Genomic DNA, 21,631 nt, shown 5'->3' on the forward strand with positions numbered 1-21,631 from the left:
TCTGAAAATAATATGGTCTCGTTTTGTTTGATTTGGTGAACTTTTTCTGTGTGTTTTTCCCCTAAATCTTACTGGAAATTGACCACTTCATGATGCAGGCTAATTTAGGCCTACTGAAAGTATTAGTGGCCAAATCACAAACTGAAGGGTTGCAAGCACACTTGAGGAGTTTGGTGGAAGGCCTGTTGAAGTGGCAAGATGCTACTAAAAGTCATTTTAAAGCCAAGGTTTGTGTTCCCATCCCCACTTACGGCAAAATTTAATTTTATTGGTTCTTGTTTGGTTAGTGATTGATGCATGTATTTATCTATTAGCATCCATCTGAATTATTTGATTCCTGCATCTTTTTCGCAAATTTTTGTTGCATTCAATATGTTCAAGCACTTTTGTCAATTTCATTGAATCTTATTCTGAGTACTTCTCTGACTATTGATGCCCCAATAGACTCAGTTTTCTTCTAATAGGTTCTTTTAACTTCATTCGTATGTGTTTGAGTTTACCATTATGCTTGTTGGGGAATTATGATTAAGATTCTCCTTCTGAGGGTGGCTTGAGGACATTGTCTGGTTTGACATATTTCACTATTTGCACACTTATGTGATTATACTATGTATATTTATTAAAAATAATTTAACTTAGACATTATTAAGCATATTCTTTTTCTATAGAAAAAAGAAATTATTAAGAATAGGTTTGTTAATTAATTTAGTATTTTATTTCTTATTTAGGTGGAAGTCTTATTTTGTTTAATGATGCTAAACATATCCTAGATTTGACCTTTAAATGTTAAGAGATATTTATGCAATTATGATGTTTATGTTTTACAAGCGCATTTAGCTTAGGTAGGAACTTGGGGCTTATTATTGATATAATTTTACTATTTCCCATTTAGGATTCTGGGATCCTATTTAGTTGTTCTTAATAGAATTTTCAATTAAATAGTTAATTTTTTTTTTTTTTATTTCGTTATCTCTTAGTAGGCTTACAAGGTTTCTTATTTTGATTAAGTTTGGTGCTTATAGATATATGGTGCCCTAGCTTCATTTTTATTTGGCTAGTCACATGATTGGTATACAACCATGTGGTTTGATTACTGAAATCCGAGATTTCTATGTTTTGCTTCTTGGTTAAATTTTCTCCCAGTATTTTATTCAGATTCTCTTTGTCCTCTATCAGTTGCTAGTAGAGCCTAACTTATAATTGCCATTCTATCATAATATTCTCACTCAAAACTTCACAACCTTTGCCGCCAAAATATAATAGCCCCTCAAACCCTAAATACACTAACCTAGCCAGGCACTCTTGGCTACAAATGTTTGCCTGCCATTGTTGGGAGGTGGCTCATACTACTGGGAGGTGCCTGCATCATTGACATCGTCAGAGCACCTACCTCTCCTTTAATAACCATCACACTTGCAATTCCATCCAAGGACGACTTTCTTGCTGAGCTCATCTTTCCTAGCCATATCAATTACTACTGACCTGAGACTAGAACCATAATCATGAGATTGAGCCGGAGCTGGATGCCTAGCACTTGAAGGTCATCGAATGTCAGCATGTTGAGAACACGTTTTGTTGCTTGCAAGTGCAGTTCCTTGTACGCTTTGTATTGTTGACTAGATTACATTGGCTTGTTGAATGAGTTCAACATATTTGTTTAAACTACATCCAGACAGGTTTTCAACTCGTTCAAATTATGTCTGCCTCTTTCAATGTATTCTTTTCGTTTTGAGGTCAATTTTGTTATACTCATAGCGCACTTATTTTGAGGAAAGCTTCAGCTAGAATCTACTTTAATAAAGCTTGACTTTCAAAAGGATTTCTAAACAAGAGTGGACCTAATATTTATTTCAAAAAAGAAAAAAACATAAGTGGACCTAATTTTTTTTTTCTTATGAAGCAATGGAAAAAAATATGGGCAGTTAGCTTAGCCCAAGCTGTGTTACAGACATCCTTGTACAAGTATTACTGGAGGGCTGCAGGAGCCTTATCAAGTGTAATATAACTCTGATGGATGTGGTTGTACCTAACGGGCTGGGTGATCAACACATCTGTTAGCCTCTCGAGAGATGTTAACTTCCTAGTCACGAAGAAGCAAATCTCTCATCTCGGTCATAAATTCATTCTATTATACGAGTTATCCGCTCATTGAAGCATATTGGCAAGGATAAGCTAGTCCACCTTAATAATCAGGATGGATAATTTTGGGAATGTCACTGAAATAATTACTATGTTGTCAATAATTTTGTATATGGGTGGCACCCCTTTGGTGCTCTTTAATATACTTTTATACTTTTATTTCAAAACAAAAAAATCAGCCTCCTGATTCCCATATCTCAAGCTAAATTGATACCTTCTAGAATGCCCAAATTTTCGGCCGTTCATAGCCAATTGAATTCATGAATCTAGTCAACCATATGCCAAATCTATTACGAATGAGGCCTCTTGTCGTGGCATTGCCTGGGTCACCATAAGCAGAGCCATTGGTTTTGAGCTTGAATCAACCATCAGGAGGAGCTCTCGACCCAGATAGGTTCCTCTATTCCACCAGTACCTTGCTCCTGATTTATCCGATCATGCACTGTGTGGAACTCCATAGCCATATTGACAATTGTAGAGCTAGGTGGAGCAACGAGCGTATCCTCGACTCCATGGACCCCTTATTCTATCTCTTCCGCAACAACCAGGTGGTAGTAGCAAATATTGCTCTCCATCCAACAAAACTGTGTGCACTAGCCTCCTTAAGAAGGTCCGACTAATCCACCTACAAGACGGAAGAGAAAATAATTCATTAATATGTTTGGTATCAGTAAGCTGAACCCGTACCTATTCGGACGTTGGACGTCCACGAAGTGCATGAAGGGTGCTATCACTAGAAGTATTACACCGAGGACACTAATCCTCCTGGGTGAGGTGTCGCTGTTTCTTTTCCTCATTTGTTACGAGGTTCCCAAAAGTGAACAACCACATAAAATATCTAATTCTCTTAGGAGTAGGACGGGACCGGATAAGTTTACAACTGTTAATTTGTCTATTGTGCAACTTGTTACGTAGTCACTTATAGGCTGCTTTCACAATGACCTTCCCTTTAGTTTGGTTGATTGGATCTCATTCAGAGTGTTGTTGCTCCAAGGCAGCCTTATACGGATATATCAAGGCAGGTACTATGGGGGAGAAGGGTTGAAATTTCCTTCTGTATCCAATTGCCATTTGGGTCCACATATGATAATTGTGCGTCCATTGCCCACCTTTCATCTGATACCTAGCCTAATGAGTTGCAAATGTTTAAAAAGATTCTGTCTGGTTTGCAAGGCGCGATGGGGAGGATTGACTAGATCAAGGGGCTCTACACTAGGAAAGTATTTGACTTTGAGAAAACTTGAACCCGTAGACTCTCTTTCTTAGTATGGAGTCTCCATCCTAATTTCATAATAAATGTATTATTTTGATCCAACATATCTCGTATTCCAAGCCAACCCACATTCTTGGATTGAGGATCTTGATAACATGAAGCAGGCAATCTTAAGCTATTATAAAATCCTGAACTTGGGAAGAGAATGCAACTGAACCCCCTTCCCCAAGATTCACAACTTCCCTACTAGGAATCCTCTTGGCCTCAATAGCCTCGGTGACCTGTCTCATTCTTGGGGGAGCGGACAGTATTCCAAGCCAACATATTTGGTCCTCCACTTTCTTTTTTAAAGACGGGTCTTGGTCCTAATGATATGCTCGAATGAATCTCGATTCCTATCTCAGCTTTCTCTAGGAACTTAAGAATACTACAGCCCATATTATCATTGTTCTCCCAAGTTTGAGCCAAAAAGCTTTTAAAATCAGGGTGGGTCTCCCAACAGCTTCAAATCTTGGAGGTCTCCTATGGATTGTGGGTTGATATTCCATCTCAAGAGTAATCATTATAGGGCAGTGTCCAAAAAACATCTAGCAAGATTATGGACCTCTCCTTTAGAGAAAAGGATACGCAAAAACGTCTAGCAAGATTATGGATCTCTCGTTTAGAGAAAAGGATACATGCTAAGTCATTGGAGTAAGCTTTGTCTAATCTGATTAGTAGCACCTGTAGTTCAGGTAAAGCATGGACCCCTGAAACCCCAATCTATGAGTCCACAAGAACTGATTTGGAGTACAATTTTTGGGGCCTCCTAACATATGCACAGGCACCACCAAACTGGTCATCCATAGTTGTAATATCGTTAGAATTGCCAGCAACAAGCCACAGGATTCTAATATTGATGGAGAAGTCCTTAAGGTTAATCCATAACATCCTCCTATGTTTTTCATTAAGGTTGGCATACATAGCAGGAGAGCCCCACTCAATGTTGTTATCTTTAATCTGGCAGTGTAGAGATTGATGATAGGGATGGATCACTTGAAGGTTAGTGTGGCTTCTCCAAAGGATCCAAATTCCCCCGGAGAAACCCAAGGACTCTGTTCTCACAAAATTCCACTTACCCATTCTATTAATAACATAGTCCTCCACCGCTATTCTAGGTTCTATAATAACAAAGATTCTTGGCTTGTGGGTGCGAAGGAGGTTTTTGACATGTATTCTAAATAGATTATTGCGGCACCACTGCAAATTCCATATGGTAATTTTAGGATTCATAATAATTTGAATAATATTAGTAATATGATAACCATCGTGAGAGGTTTAACATAAAGCATATATGAAAAAATCATCAACAAGAACTAAAAATGTGAAAAACTAAGGGACAAAAATCGGTTGGGTCGCACCTTATTGGTGAGCTACAGCTTGACCCGCGTGTAAATCACCCTCCATGGTTGGCCAGCCACTGTAACCTTCTGCTTCTTAAGCTGCTGCGAGTGCATAGGTGGTCTCTTCATGGCTTGGGATATGGGCATTCTCTTCACGGGCTGCTGGCTATTGGACCTTTTAATGTTCCAACTGCTGGAGAAGATTTTCCTTAAATAACAGCTGCTTTTTCGGCGAGCACCAGTTTTGAATGCTCAATAATTTTCTCCTTATTTCCTTCAATTTCTTCAGCTTGAATACTGGCATTGTTCTCCTCCCTCAATCTCGTTTGGCTTGATGGAACTGAATCTTCTTGATTGACTCCTTTGTTTGCATGGTATATATTGATCTTGGGTTCCCTAATCTTTTCCTCTTCCACAAAATCCTCTTTCACAGAATCCTCCTCCACTAATGAGGTATCCAAAGCTTTAAAAATGGGGAGCCATTCGTTGGCATGATGGGTTTCTATATTTTATTCTTCCTTTGGTTATTTTCCTTTGTCACCTTAATCTTCTGCTCACTTGGTGTTTCCTTTGATTTTGTTGACATTCCTTTTTTAGAATATTTTCCAGAGTTTCCTGTTTGATGCCTCTCTCTTCTTCCCTTTTTGCTCGACGATGCTATGACACTTGATTTGGCCATTGTGATTACCGAATTCCTTTCAAATTTCGCACATTCCTATTATGTTCTTCTCTTACGTTGGACCATCATCCGTGGTCCGTAGGTCTCGCTGTCTGCCTGCCGTTGGCAATCATTTGTGCCTTGCTGTCTTGAGCCGCCACCTGTTGTCGACCAACATCCACCATTCGTGTATTGGCATCTTGACCTGCAACCGAAATAGACAAAATAGCTGACATTTTTTTTGCTCCATGGCCATGCATGCCACAGGAAAAACAAATTAGATGTAAGCCTTCTTGTTTAAAACGGAATATTTGTTGGTCAATATGAAATTTAGATAACAGTGGTTTGGTGATATCTAGCTCGACAAATATCCTTGCATCGTCCTCGTGCAATGAGGAACCTTGTGGTGTCAGCATGCAGCACCCAATCCAAGTGGACTCCCAGTTTTCTTTCCAAGAAATCTTTACTAAAGTACTTGATGTGGTATTCTCTTAGTTACGTCCTATATTGTGTACGTTTCAGTTAAGGAGGATGAGATATGGGATGATTTATAAGAAAATTTGATCAATAAGAATATGTGGAGAGAGACGAGATTATGGTCAACAAGTACTTATGTATGAATGCAGCAGAATCTTGCAACCATATCCTTCTGTGGTGTCTTACAACATATATAGTACGTGATATATGGTCTTTTGGGGATTAATTAGGTTACCACGGGTTCGGTCAAAAGGAAATTTGGCCTTTGGAAGGGTTATGTAAAAAAAGAGAGTTTGTAAAGATGATTCAATTGACTATTTTTTAAGTTATATAGAAAGAAAGAAATAGTAAGACTTTTGAGAGTAAAGAGGTAAAGAATAAGAGGTTGAAAAATAGATGGTTTCATTATTTTGGGTCTATCTTGTTAGGACATGATATTATTAGCGATGAGAATTTTGGGAATGTCATTGGCACTCTAACACAATTGTAAATTTTTTGTACATGGGTGACATCCCCTTGATACCTTGTTAATACATCACACTTTTTATTTAAAAAAAAAACGTGGAGAGAATTAAAACCTATTGAAATTTACGAGGTTTCAAGATTTTACTTATGAAGTATGCAGAGAAGCTATATGGACGCGAGATTCTCTCCAAGGATATAAATTATATGATAATAGTTATCATACATATATCCATTATTATTTTTATCCAAGGTGAAGGACAGTGTAGACAAGTGTTACATGTGCAAGGAAAATTAAGCTGATTTTTATCCTTCTACAGCCGATCTTGGAGGATTTAAAAATAGTTATCTAGAAGTTAAGTGATAAAGTTGACATGTTCAAAAGAATCATTGATATCTATACATTTTGAGGAAATCTTGGATTTTCTATTGCACAGGAGCCTCAAATATTTGAAAACTCGATAAGTAGGTAAACGATATGAAAGAACATGAATTAGAGAGGGAGCAAAGCAACGTGAAAGCTCTACGACTTATGGTCAAGAATTAAGTACTAATCTTGGAAGTATGGAAGAAGACGAGGTAACTGAGCTTATAAAAGAGACTACACATTCTGATTTCTACTGTATTGCCTAATGTTAGATTTACTGATTTAGTAGGGAGCAATCATGTTGAGGACGATTATTTGTTAGTTGATTTGAACTCCATGAAGATGAAAGATGCCTACGTGGAAAGAGAACCAAAATTCTTTTAGCCACTAATACTAATAATCAGACTTTGGTTATTCTTCCTTATCTGGATTTTGTCTTGCTTACATGCCTACACTTACGACAAAATCTTTGTTTCCTCAAACAGATGTCATATTTTGTGGGTTTCTCTGATCCAAAGGGGTATTCGAGTTTTCACGTTTTTTATACTTAGTCATTAGTTCGTAGTTTTGATTATTTACCAAGTGGGATACAGTGATGTAGAACAAGAAGATCCTAACTTCAATATATTTAAATATTAAGAGATATTTATGTAATTATAATTATGTGTTATTAAGGGTAATAGCTTATTTAGGAACTCTCTATGGCTTATTATTGGTAGACTTTGTTATTTCTTATTTAGTTGGAACTAATTTAATTCCTATTACTAGTTCTTTTATTTATTTTCTTTCTAGCTTATTTTACAGGTAGAGTTCAAGTTTTCTTATTTTATGCTTATAAATAAAGTACCCTAATCCAGTTGTTATTTAAAATATTCATATGATTATTGCATAAACTTTGAGATATTTTTATTATTGTTATTTTTAAAACAAGATATTTTGATTATTGAGTCATGGGTCTCTCTTTGGTTCTTTTTAAAGTCTCACTTTTAAAGATTGTGTTCAAGCTCTCTTCCTACATCAATAATATTCCCACTGATTGAATACTTGATATTTGCTTTGTTGGAAGATTGCTGGAATTTATAGAGTGATCAAAATCCTCATCTTACATGTGTGTCTTTGTAAAAGAATTCTTATCTGTTAATTTTCTACTAATGGCAGGTCAAGCTTCTTTTGGAAATGCTTATCCGAAAATGTGGCCTGGATGCTGTTAGGGCCGTGATGCCTGAAGAACACATGAAATTACTTACCAACATACGAAAGGTTTGTCAAAATATATTTTTCAGAGTGCAATATTTTCAAGGTTTAACTTCTGAGGTGTTTTCCTTTAATCTATGGCAATGCAGATCAAGGAACGGAAGGAGAGGAAACTTGCAGCTAATTCTGACGAAGATCATTCTCGGCTCTCAAAAGCAACTACATCCAGGTTCTTTCCTTCTCATATCTCAATATTATAAGTGCATGTTCTTTTTCATAAAATGTAGAGAAAATTTTAGTTACATTCTGCGGTTTAAAATTCTAACTAGCAGTTTCTTTGGGTCCGGAAATTTAACACTTGTGGCTTGCCAGGTAGTTAATTTACATAATTCAGTTAGGTTGAGTATGTTTTAAATTTTAATTTTCATTGAATAAGGATATAAAGACAACACAAATTGATATAAATTTGAATCAAAACAAATTATAATTTTAAGTTAAATTCATGTCCAATTCAAGTCAAGTGTTTATGTGATTCTTCTGTTGACAAGTAGAATATAAATTTATCACTATGGAATTAAAGATATGTAAGAAATTAATTTAATTATTCGTCAAATATATAAATTATGAAAATCTTAAATATTAAATTATTAAGATATAGGAATTGAGGAATAGAATATATTTGAATAAATTCCTCAAATTCCTTTTTCGTGGTATTCATCACTTAGGTGGAGGGGGCAGCTAATATCAAGGACTTTAGACCTATTAAGTTAGACGGGTGCATCTACAAGCTCAGAGAGAAGGTGATAGCCAGAAGAATAGCTAAGGTGATGGATAAAGTTGTAGGCGAGTGTCGATATACTTTTGTAGAAGGAAGACATATTATGTGTGCAGTACTAGAATGAGGATGTGGATGATTTGCTATTTCGGTATAGGGAAGAGGTTCTTTGCAAACTTGATATGGAGAAAATCTATGATCATGTTAATTGGGGATTTATTGAATAAATGCTGAAGAGAATGAGCTTGAGATAAATGGTGTAAGTAGATTAACTCCTGTATTATAACATTTTTTCCGGTCATGGTGAATGGGGGTTCATCTTCTTTTCTCAAGGCCTCCAAAGGTCTTAGACAAGGGGATTCATTATTTCCACTATTTTTTATTATTAACATGGAAACTTTGAATAAATTGCTATTAAGGGCCAAGGAATTGGAGTTGTTTAGATGACTAAAAGTGGGTATGGGTGAGCATATGGAGGAGGTAACTCATCTTTTGCGGATGACACCTTAGTGTTTTATGAACCGGATGAAGAGCCCCTACTCAATCTTGGATGTGTTCTATTGTGTTTCCAAGTGATTTCTGGTCTCAATGTCAACTTAACTAAGTTTGAATTAGTGACATTGGAGGATGGGAGCGATGCTACTAGATTGGCTAAGGTCTTGGGATGCAAAAGGGTGGAGTTGCCAATTAAATGCTCGGGTATGCCCTTGAGTGCTAATCACAAAGATGTAAGGATGTAGGACTCTATCATAGCAACCTTTGAGATGACACTGGTGAGGTGGAAGAGAAATCTTTTGTCCAAAGGTGGACAACTCACACTCATTAAAAGTACATTGGTCAAACTTCTCATTTATTGCATGTCCCTTTTGATAATTCCAATAAGTGTTGCTAAGAGATTGGAATAAATTCAGTGACTTTGAGGGGACTCTTAAGGATAGGAGAAAACATCATTTGGTGGTGTGAGATGAGATTAAAAAACCAATTGATCAGGGTGGGTTGGGGTTGAGATCTTTTGTAGAGATAAACTTGACGCTGGAGGGCAAGTGGCTCTGGCAATTCATGAAAGAAAATGACACTCTATGGCGGAAGCTAATAGAGGCGAACTTTGGTACTGCAGATAGAGGATGGTACTCCAGAAAACTTTTAAAAACTTTTCAGACTGCATGGGAGGAGGATGTGGAAAAAAAATATGCATGGGAAGGGATAAATTTCAGGATGGACTCTTGGCTAAGAGGGGGAGTGCTTAGAGATCAGTTTCCCAAAATCGTTGCTATTGTACAACACAAGAACATCTCTGCCTATGAGTCATTGAGAGACATTGACGGACAAAGAGAGTGGCATATGGAGGTGGTGAGAAACCTTAATGATTAAAAAATTAATGAGTAAGAGTTCCTCCTCAGTTCACTATTATTAGCTTCTCTGAACGGGAGTAATGACCAACCAATAATGATTTTCAACTCTGCGAGAGCATTTACAGTTAGGTCTTTGTACTACTGTTTAGTCAAGAATCATTCCATTGAGACCGCTTTCCTTTCCGGCAAATCTGGAAGGTGAATGCTCGTTTTAAAGTTGCTTTATTTGCTTAGGAGGCAGGGTCGAGATATATTCTCACTATTGACAAGTTAATGAGGAGGAAAGAACATGGTGAATGACTGTTTTCTATGCAGGAGGGTGGAGGAGTCCTGTAATTATATCTTGCTCTGTGTGCACTTGCGTATAAGTTATGGATCATGACACATGGGTTCTTGGGAAGTAGTTGGGCAATGATGAGTAATGTGATGGATGAGATTTGGGCCTGAAAGGGTATTAATGATGGAAAGAAACATGTGGATCTCATTGCCCTTAATATATTTCTGGTGGTGCGGAAAGAAAGAAATTTAAGAGCTTTTGAGGGGGTAGAGGATATTTTTTATAGGGTTCGAGATAGATGGTTCCAGACTCTAGGTATTTTGGTTTTGGCTTATCCTCTGGATAATTTTAGAGAACCTATTAACATCCTGATTGACTTGTAAATACTTTTGGACTTGGGTTGGAACTCCCTTGATGCTTGTAACTGATGATGCATATCATGCTTTGTATTGCAAAATAAAAAAAAAAAAGTAGATTTGAATAGAACAGAATGTTAAAGAACATCTTTGTATGCCAGAGCTTGTGAAAACATGCAAGTGGAAGTCTAAGATTAAACAAATCAAAATTCGGAAAAAAAAAAACTAAATCTTATGCACTGAATTGTCACAAAACTTACAGGTTTGAATTTGGATAAGATCAGATTACGTGGATTGAAACTGTATTTTGCCCTAAATTATGACCATCAAAGTCTAAGGCTAAACAAACCAAAACTAGGACAAAAAAGACTAAATCTAATGCACTGAATTGTCAAAAACTTACAGGTTTGAATTCGAATAAGGTCAAACTACATGGATTGAAACAATATGTGCCCTAAATTATAAAGACCTTTTAATTAATGCCTTTTTGCTTTATTTCTTGTCAATGTTTAAATATATCTATGGTCATTGCTGTACCTACCATGGTAATATTCTTTTTATCCACCTTTTGTTTTGAGTACCCTCTGCATGCCTTCAACTAAAAGTAGGTGTTAATAGTGTGGAAACAAAATCCAAAATGAGTAATGTTGACTCAAATCTCAAAGAAAATCCCAAATATGTTTATCATTGTGCATAAGCACAATTTTCTCTCTGGCAGTTGTCATTTCAGAAAATAGTCTTGAGGACTGGGACACAATTTAACTGGGCTTTGGGTTCTTACTGGTGGTGTAGCTTGTTACTGTGATCTGGTTAACAAACTTGTTCTTCTACTTTGTATGCATGCAGCCTCATCAGATTTTTGCCGAAAGCTATTTAAGTGGTGTATTCTAGTTAATTTTTATTTTTGTTTCAGGTTTAGTAGATGGAATCATACAAAAATATTTTCTGATATTGGCGACGAAGGTGAGGACAGCGATGCTGAAAACACAAATGGTCAAAGCAAGGCATCTTCACTGCTGAAATCTAAGGCATCTTCTTTACGGTTAGTTAACATATGATTTTTTAAAGTTTCTTTGTTTAAATATGCATCAATCAAGTAATAATATTCAGGAGTTTAACCAGTCATTCTTTTCATAGTGCATCTTAGGCAATTTGAGGTACCTGGTGCTTTTACCGTATAAAATCACTTGTTAAAAGTTGACAAACTTTTTTTTAAAGAAGTAGAGAAATGGTCTTTGTTTGAATTGATACTCAAATAGAAGCTTGAAATAGATTCCAGCTGAACTTGTACCTTCGGATTCCTGTAGGAAGGTCCAGAATTTTTTGCAAGCTGATATCTTCATTTATATGCTTTAAAAATTTGTTTGCTCCAAATCGACCCGTGTGAAAATTTAATCTGAACTTCCCCAGGTCCAAGAGAAATCGTGGCCTTAATAAGAGCTTGCCTGAAGATTTGTTTGATCAATTAGAAGATGAACCACTGGATTTACTTGATCGGCTCAAAACAAGGTCAGCTCTTCGATCATCTGAAAACCTCAAAAGGAGGTGTGAATCTGATGATGAGCCAGAGATAGATTCTGAAGGGCGATTGATAATTCGCGAAGGAGGGAAACTGAAAAGGTTGTTGGCCTCTGATCATAACTCAGATGCAAGGAGTGAAGCTGGCAGTCTGTTTTCAGTGAACTCGGTTAGAACGCAAAAGCGAAGGAAAACATTAGAGTCTGGATGGGCATACACCGGTACCGAGTATGCCAGCAAGAAGGCAGGTGGAGATGTAAAGAGGAAGGATAAGCTTGAACCATTTGCATATTGGCCCCTTGATCGTAAGATGATGAGCCGTAGACCTGAGCATCGGGCAGCTGCTAGAAAAGGTATGGCAAGTGTAGTGAAGATGACTAAAAAACTTGAAGGGAAGAGTGCCTCGACTTTGCTCTCTTCAAAATTCATGAAGTCGAAGAGGATTCAGAAGAGAGGCAGTAAAAAAAGCAAGTAAAGAAAGTATGTCCGTGTATATCAATTCTGTTCTCTAATTATGTTAGTCGCATTCATGGTGGGCTGTTGCTGCAAATTTTGGAAGGGAAGAATATATTATGGGTTTATGTATATGATAGGAACATGTCAAGTACAGAAAGGCAGGAACAAAGATGTACTACCAGTTTTCTTATTTAATTATCCAGTGAACAAAAAAAGTTTGATCATGATGTTTCTGTTTAAATCTCTTTCTCATCATACTTTCTTTTAGTATCACGGACATTAATTTAAGGTATTCTGGATTGTATCTACCATTAACAGCGCATTTGATGAGCTTTAAAAAATCATGCCATAAATAGATTTATGACATCAAATTGTTCAGGATAATTTTGATGAACTGTGGTATGCAATCTGAATTCAGAATATGGTGAAGTAGAGAGAACACTTTTGATGGGTATGATATAGTGGTTATTAGATATAGGAAATCTTTGATGGGTATTATTACGATGGTTCTTTCATTTGTTATTTTAGAAATTTATAATTATTTGGAAATTTATAGTTATTTGGTTTTAATCACTGCGTGGCAAACAACTTACTACATACTGTTGAGTTGGTTGAAGGTTGAATTATGGTTATTCTGTAATTATTATTATTATTATTAAAGTTTGTTATTTGACCTGTGGGTGAGATTACGAATTGAGGTTACTGTGTTAAATATAATCGTTGTTCAGAATATTTCTATCTCTAATCATAAATGTGTAATTAATTGGCCAGTATTTTTATTTAAATCTGAGTATAGTTAGGAATTTATACTTATGGAGCGTTTTGAAATTTGAAAATTGAACATCTTTTATTTATTTATTTTTAATTTATTACGAAATTTTCAAAATAATTTTATAATTAGGAACTTTTTGACAATTCATATGAAATTTGATTATTTTTTAAAATTAAAAATCTATAACATATAAAATATAATTTTGTAATTAATTGAAAATTAAATTCTATTTATATTTTAAAAAAACTTAGATTATAGCTGTTATATGTATCATAAAAAATATTTTATATTCAAAAATTATATAGTGCATAATTTGTAGTAGATTAAAAATTATATTATTATACTTAAAAAATTAAATTGTTGCATTAATTTATTCTTATATTTTAAAATTTGAGTAGATACTAATATTTAAATTTTATCTTGATATGTTAATATATAAAATTATAGTTGATATTAACATAATATCTTTATTTTTTATTTCAAAAAAGAAAAGAACGCTATATAATTTTTTCCGATGTTACCTCTGTCACTCTCTCTCTCTCTCTCTATATATATATATATATATATATTATGGATTGTTAAATTGTAATTTTAAAACAATTATTTTTCAATTTGTTAACAACGTAAATTTACAGCAACTACGGGTTAAGTAATCATAAATTTTTAGTTTTATTCTCTATATATTGTACTTATATTTGATTATAAATAAATTATCTTTAAAATTTTGATAATTATTTAATCTGTCATCAAAAGTATGTTTGCTATTTAAAAAAATTTAATTCGTGCTTTGATTGATCCTGATTTTATATATTCATTTGTGTCATATCGATTTGCATGCAGGTTACATATTGATTCAGTTTTATAGATTGCATATTTGTAGTATTTACACCCAATAATGATGATTTGATTTCTCATTTCATACATCGATCTTTCATAATAAATATTACAGAAAGAGTAGTTCGTCGATCTCAATCTTTTAAAAATTTAAGATTTTAATGTAATATTGGTATAAATTAATTAATTTTTTTTATTATATTATCGTTAGAAGACTATTACTTTTAATATTCCAAATACCAATTGGCTTATGTTGTGGAAAAAAGACTAATGAGGTTGATTTCCAAAAGAATACCAATTGTAGGTTTTTCAACTGTCTTCCCTAAAGAAAATCCAAGTTTGCCTCCTAATTGTGGAACTGAATTCCCCATTAATTTGATTCCTAGAATAAGTCAAATTTCTAAATCTTCTCATTGGCATGTGCTAAACTTGAAGAATTGAAGAAGCAATTACAATAAATGTTAGACAAAGGTTTTATGCGATACAATGTATGTCTAAAAAATTGAAGAACAAGATTGCATTTATGGGGCACGCAAGATCCAAATAAGGTGAATGTCTTATTCCATAAAGAATTGAAGTGGAAAAGGGTAATTAATATTACAGAAGTTATAAGTTTTCTTGAACTTGTAGGTTATTTGACATGATATCTAGAAGGCTTGAAATGTTTCCGAAATGTGGAACCCGTGAAGACCAAGGTAGCCGCAGGCGTGACAACTAACCGCAAGAAATTGGCCATGTTGCGCATGTGCGCACATTCACCTAGCATGTCGCACGCGACTTTACATGGCAGCCCGTATGACGTGTGTGTTAGGCCCCAAAACAAGAAAAGGTCGTGAATTAGGAAGCATGATTGAGACTGAGAAGCGAGAAGACCCTATCCAAAGGAGCTTGGATTATGTGAGGTGGCTCTTTGATTCCATCAAGCAAGATCAGCCCAATGGGCTTCCAACAAGGCTAGTCCAAATAAGTGATGAAGGGGGCAGATCGCAGGGACTAGTGGAAGCCCAAGAAGAAGACGATGGCCAATGGCCTTTCGGGCCAAGGGGCCTTCAGCCAGAAGAGGATGTGTAGTCAGGAGGCTTGGTGCACTGAGACGGGCCTGCACCAATGCAGGGCAGCCCACCAGCCCAAGTCAGAAGGGCCGCACACGTGGTTGTGCGAACTAGGCAGTCCACATGCCCGGGACAACACACAAGGGGTTCGCGTAAGGAAGACAGCGTGCCAGAAAGCTCGCACGCGTAGGACAATGTGCACGAGCTCCACGCGCAGGACGTGTGCACCTAAGCCATGCCACACGTGTGACCCACCTCAGACGTGAGAATTTCTCTCCCGCACAGGTGAAGCGTATGGGATTTTCTCTCCCACACGGGTGAAGCATGCGGACGGAACTTGAAACCCCCAATGACTTTTTTGCCACGTGTTTTTGGTGCCTAATTCTTCAAGGATTCTATAGCAAATTACAGCACATGGAAAAGGAGGAAATTTATCTACATAAATTATTTTAATATTATTTTATTATAATTTAAATTTTATGTTTTATTCTTAGGATCAAATATTTATTATTTTAATATTAAGAGTAGACTAAACTATTATTTTAATAATTCTTTAAGTATATTTTAATCTTAAGATTAGTATAAATTATTATCTAGCTAGAATTTAGATTAAATTTAGTTATTTGCATTCTAGTAGAATTATTTAGGTGAAAGCCCATAAAAGGATCTCACTGTACATTATAATTCACACATCTTCATAATTGAATAAATCAAAGTTTTTGCTTTAAGTTAGTTATATTACTTTTTAGAGTTCTTCATATGTCTTTAAGTTAGAGAGCTTCAGACTGCTTCATTGAGGGGAGAATCAGGATCGACTTATCGAATAAGTTGTAGCGTCTTTTTTTATTCTTTTTATTTTCTCTAGTTACCTAAATAGGCTTTCAATACATTAATTGCGATTCTAATAGGGAGGGTTTAATTTAGGTAATTAAGTTTTGAATTGTTAAATATAATGGGTTCATTATCGATGTATTTTTGATCCGGTGGAGTAATCATTTTCTACCCCACATTATTATTATTGTCAGTTTGTGGAAGGATTCTCTCGAAATGTAGCTCTTTTAACTCGACTTATTTAAAAGATGTAAAATTTATATGGAATGAAAAAAGTGAATGAAGCTTCAATGAGTTGAAGAATCAATTGACAACTACGCCCTATTTTAGTTATTCCATGTGGCACTAGTGGTGTTATCATTTATAATGATCTTCTCATCAAGAACTAGGATGTGTGTTGATGCAACATAGTACAGTGATAGCATATGACTCTAGATAGTTAGAAAATTATGAATAAAACTATGTGATACATGATTTGGAATTGGCATCAATCGTATTTACTTTGAAGATTTGGCATGTCATTACTTGTATTGTGAAAATTTTGAAATTTACATAATCATAAGAGTTAAATATTTATTTTCACAAAAAAAAAAAAAAAACTCAACATGTATTAAAGAAGATAGATCAATCTCCTTAAAGATTATTATTAGATTAAAGAAATCAACATGCTTTGAAGATTTGGTATGTCATTACTTGTATGGTTAAAATTTTGAAATTTACATAATTATAAGTCTCAAATATTTATTTTCACAAAAAGAACCCAACATGCATCAAACAAGATAGATTAATATCTTTAAATATTATGATTATAAAATTCTTTATGATATGGAAAAAACTAATATTGTAGAAAATGCACTCAGTTTGAAAAAGTACTTATTCTCTTGCATATTTGATGATCTCAAAGAAAAGATTACTAGAATAGGTAAAAAAATTTAAATTTATAATTACAAATGATGAATTCAGGTCTATTTCTTACTAGCTTAAAAATATAGCCTATTTTAATACATTAAACTGATTGTATAAGATATTAAAAATGGGTTGAAACTAGATTTTAATATATATAATGATGGTGTTTTGAATGTAGGAGCAAACTTTTTGTTCCAAATAACTAGAACTTAAGATTAAAAATATTAGAAGAAAACACATTACTTTAAGAATACTATGCATCCAGAATTTACTAAAATGTATCAAAATATATGATTAATGTATTAAGAGAATGGAACGAAAAATGATATTTCTAAATTTGTTTCAAAATGTCTTACATGTTAAAATCAAGATTGAATATCGTGACTAGATTACTTCAACCTTTGTCAAATTCCACAATAGAAATGCGAAAATATGAACAATGGATTTTGTGGTAGGGTTGCCAAGAAGAAGATCAAACCATCATGTTATATGGGTGATTGTAAATAAATTGACAAAATCCAAGACAATTTGGGTTCTCAAAATATAAATTGAAATTAAAAGATCAAGTTCCATATTAGTTTGATTATTAATAGACAGTAAAACTATGATGTGAGCTTTAGATGTCCAATTGAAATTATTCAAAAAGTTATGGGAAGCTTATATCTAAGGCAACAACCTTGACGAAGAGCCCAAGATCAAAATTATCAAGGTTAAACATATTTTACAAGACAAAGGCTCGACACCCATCCATTCACTACTCTTTGTGTCAGGACTTGCCTTAGACATATGATTCACCAAAACTAGATTTTGAAAAAATGTGAAGTTAAATATTTGTGGGTATTTTAAAAAAAATTTGAAAGATTGTGACAGAATTTAAAATTGAGAAAATAGAGTGGGGCAGAATTAGAATTTAAAAAAAAAAGAGATTTTTGAAGGAGAGAAGAGACGGTGCCAAGGGGAGAGAAAAGAGATAGAGAGTTTGAGAGATAAATGGTGTCGAGTAAGAGAAAAAGAGAGTTTGAGAGAGAGAGAGGAAAGTCTTTAGAGAGAGAGAATATAAATATGTGAAGGAGAGAATATTTTATAGAGAGAAAGACTAGTTTTAGAGGGAGAAAGAAGTTGTAGAGAGACAAAAAAGTTGTTAGAGAGAAAAAATGCATAAATGTGATATTTTATTGCTTGAATTCAATGAATACATTGTTCGACCCACTATCACTTATTTACATGAGACGGTGTAAATTTCTTCATTTGGATTCGCCAAACATCATCGAAAGTCACTGTTCAGAGTTAGTGATGCGCTGATTAGAGAAAGAAGATGAACATGCGTGAGTCAATTCAAGACTAAAGTAGGTGCGGTTCAATGAGGAGAGTTAACTCGATTATCCAAAAGGCATGACCTGGAACTCATAATAACCACGATGAGTTCTAAATGTTGTTTTGTATACATCTTCATCCTTCATCCTGATTTGGTAATACCCTGATCGAAGGGTAATTTTTGAAAAAAAAACTGCCCCATGTAATTTATCAAGTAAATCATCAATAATTGGTATGGAAAATTTATTTTTGATGGTGTGTTTGTTGAGCTCTCAATAGTCTACGTAGAATTTCCATGACCTATCCTTTTTTTAACCAACAAGACTAGAGATGAGAAAGAAGAGTGGCTGGGTTAGATGATGGAAGCGTCGAACATCTTCTTGACTTGTTCGTCTACTTCTTTACTTTAAAAGTAGGGATACCTGCAAGGTCGAAAGTTGACAAGAGAGCTACTTGATTCCAAAGGAATAGTGTGATCCACTCCTCGTATTGGTGGGAGGCCTTCTGGTTCATTAAAGATGTCTCTCTAATTTTGTAATACTTGTTCCACAAACTCATTTGCAACTTTCTATTTATGTGCTTCTTCAGCCTTTAAGGACCAAATGCAATACATCGAGCATTGTTGTCCTCAGCCAGCCACTATTTTTTTAAGGTTCCTTTTTTAGTGGAACTAGGGATTTGGGGGCTTTGATCCCTTGTAAATTAATCCATTCTCCATCTCTTCCAACACTCACCCTTGATTTTAATCAAAGATGATACAATTGTGAAGTTTTACCCAGTCTACTCCCAAAATCATATCATAATTCCGCAAAGGAATTATCTTGAAATTATAACAGAAGTCGTGGCTTTGTATCTGCCACTCAATGCCATGGCATTCTCCTTACCTGACTACCTTTTCACCATTGGCCACCATTACTGTAAGATGTTTACCTAGAACTACTAGATTTCTTACTTCACTTGGAATTGATTTATCTACAAAAGAATGTGAACTTCCACTATCTAACAATATTAGAATAGGTTTCCCTTTCAATAATCATTTTATATTAACTGTGCCTCCTGAAGAACCTTCTCTTATGGCCTGTAACGATAGAGTCATAGGGTCTTCTGTATTGTCGTGTTGTTCTTCCTATGGAGGTTGTTTTTATTCACATTCCTCTTCCACTTTTTCACATTCTTCTATTGCTATGACTATTTTCTCTTTGCATAGGTGTTTTGGGAAGTATTTTTTTCCACATTTATAAAAAAGATTGATTCTCTTCCACTCTGAATAATTTGTATTCTTCACAAGTTATTCCTTTTAAAAATTTTGTATTTTAGAGGAATTTTTGGATACATTTTCAGTGATTGGAAGACAAAGTGGATGATGCCTTATCCCGAAGAGAACCGTAGAGTGAGTGTGAATCTCTATAGATTTTTTCCACTCTCACAACAACTATTGTACCCTCCTGGATGGAAGAAGTCTCAAAGAGTTACTTGAATGATGAGTACATGTACACATTTTTGGAAAAATTAATGGTTCGTCCAATTAGCAAACCAGGATATGCTCTACATTTTGGAATACTTATAAACAAAGGAAGATTACTTATTGGTTATCTGATGAATTACATCGAAAGATAATTCAAGAGTGTCATAATACTTCCACAGGAAGACATTCAGGAATTAGAAGAACCTACGGACAACTCAAACAACATTTTAGTTAGCTTGGAATGAAAAAAGATTTGATTAAGTGGATTCAACAGTGTGAAGTTTATCATTGCAAGATAGAACGAATTCTTACTCTTGAGCTATTACGACCCCTTCCCCTACCAAGACAAACGTGGACTCATATATTCATGGATTTTATTGAGCAATTGCCCAAGTCCAACAACAAAGACACGATCATGGTAGCAGTGGATTGCTTGACATGTATGCTCATTTCTCAGCACTGAAGCATCCTTGTACTGCCCTTAAAGTAGCACAAGTCTTCCTTGACCAGATTCACTAGTTACATGAAAGCCCTCAAATCATTATTTCAAACAAAGACAAAATTCACTAGTCTCTTCTAGAAAGAATTAATGAGGTTAACAGGAATAACTCTCTATTACAGTTCCTTGTATCATCCGCAAACGAATGATAAGACTGAATAACTCAACTGGTGTTTGGAAGGGTACCTATAGTGTATGGCTCACTCCAATGTCAATTCATGGGCAAAATGGATCGGGCTAGCCGAATGGTGGTATAATACCACATATAATTCAAGCATAAAAATGTCACCTTTTTAGGCTCTCTATGGGTATCCATAACCACTTTTATGGATACTGTCGACATCGAAATTTCTTCAGCGGACCTTGAAACCTTTTTGGAAGAAAGGCAACGAATGAGTAGAGATCTCAAATAAAAATGGCTCACGCTCAAAACTGAATGAAACAATATGTTGATGGACATAGAATGGAACAACAATTAGAAGAAGGTGACTTGGTTCTGTTGGATTTTTCTAACATGTGTGCTTAATGTGAATCTTAGTATGCATATCAGGCTGTCAATTTAATGAGCTCGGTTAAAAGGATCAAATATGGGTAAACAATATTGGACCTTAATGCATCAGGTTTAAGTATGGACTTGTAGTGTGTAGATAGTATTTTTGTAATATTTTCATTTTATGATGGGTGAAATAAAAATTACAAAAGTTAGTCGATATAAAAGACAGTTATGGTTCCCGAATCAAAAGATTGTCATTTTATTTTTCTGAAATCCTGTCACCAGAAAAAACTAGTTCAAGGTGTCGTATTGATTCAGAAGATCCTACCGTCAGATGTGAACATATCTTCTGCGATTGATTCAGGTACGCTTCCGATTATATTTTTTTTAATTCAGTACGAGAATGTATGTTTAATTTTTTACAAATCTACGAATTTGAAAAAAAATATTGTTCTAACAATTAGTACTAGAGTCATTTCTCATATTGAATTTTTTGATAAAGTTATTTTTTTTGTTATGTAATTTTAGGTTTTAGATTTAAAACTTTATATTTTGGATTCAAAATTTTAGAGTTTGGATTCATTTTTTGTTTAGTTGAATGAATATATATATATATATATATATGTATGCAAAAAATTAAGAAACATATATATTAAGAAATTAAGTATTGTAAATGTATATATAGATATATTTTAAGCATGTATGCATATATATGTATATATATATAATAAAGCACCAGCCGACCGCCATTGCATGAGGAAGAAAATCTGGCGGTTTATAACAATTCGGCTGCCAAATTTAGTTCGTAACAGCTAAATTAAATTTAGTTTAAAAATACT

At 34.6% G+C, this 21,631-nt stretch overlaps 1 protein-coding gene across 2 annotated transcripts in view; it reads left to right on the forward strand.

Annotated features, from left to right (window-relative positions):
• Positions 1-12,850, forward strand: part of LOC110817291 (ARM repeat superfamily protein) — a 30,663-nt gene extending 17,813 nt beyond the window's left edge. For both annotated transcript variants that reach the window (XM_022045754.2, XM_022045753.2), the window contains exons 14-18: positions 99-227; positions 7,857-7,958; positions 8,042-8,121; positions 11,566-11,694; positions 12,063-12,850. In XM_022045754.2, coding sequence (XP_021901446.2) covers positions 99-227; positions 7,857-7,958; positions 8,042-8,121; positions 11,566-11,694; positions 12,063-12,645 — 1,023 coding nt within the window. In that variant the 3' untranslated portion in view covers positions 12,646-12,850. The remainder of the gene's footprint in view (positions 1-98; positions 228-7,856; positions 7,959-8,041; positions 8,122-11,565; positions 11,695-12,062) is intronic.
• Positions 12,851-21,631: the final 8,781 nt, after the last annotated feature.

Source organism: Carica papaya, chromosome 2, assembly GCF_054855325.1.
Source record: "Carica papaya isolate Zhongbai chromosome 2, ASM5485532v1, whole genome shotgun sequence".
NCBI classification, from domain to species: Eukaryota; Viridiplantae; Streptophyta; class Magnoliopsida; order Brassicales; family Caricaceae; genus Carica; species Carica papaya.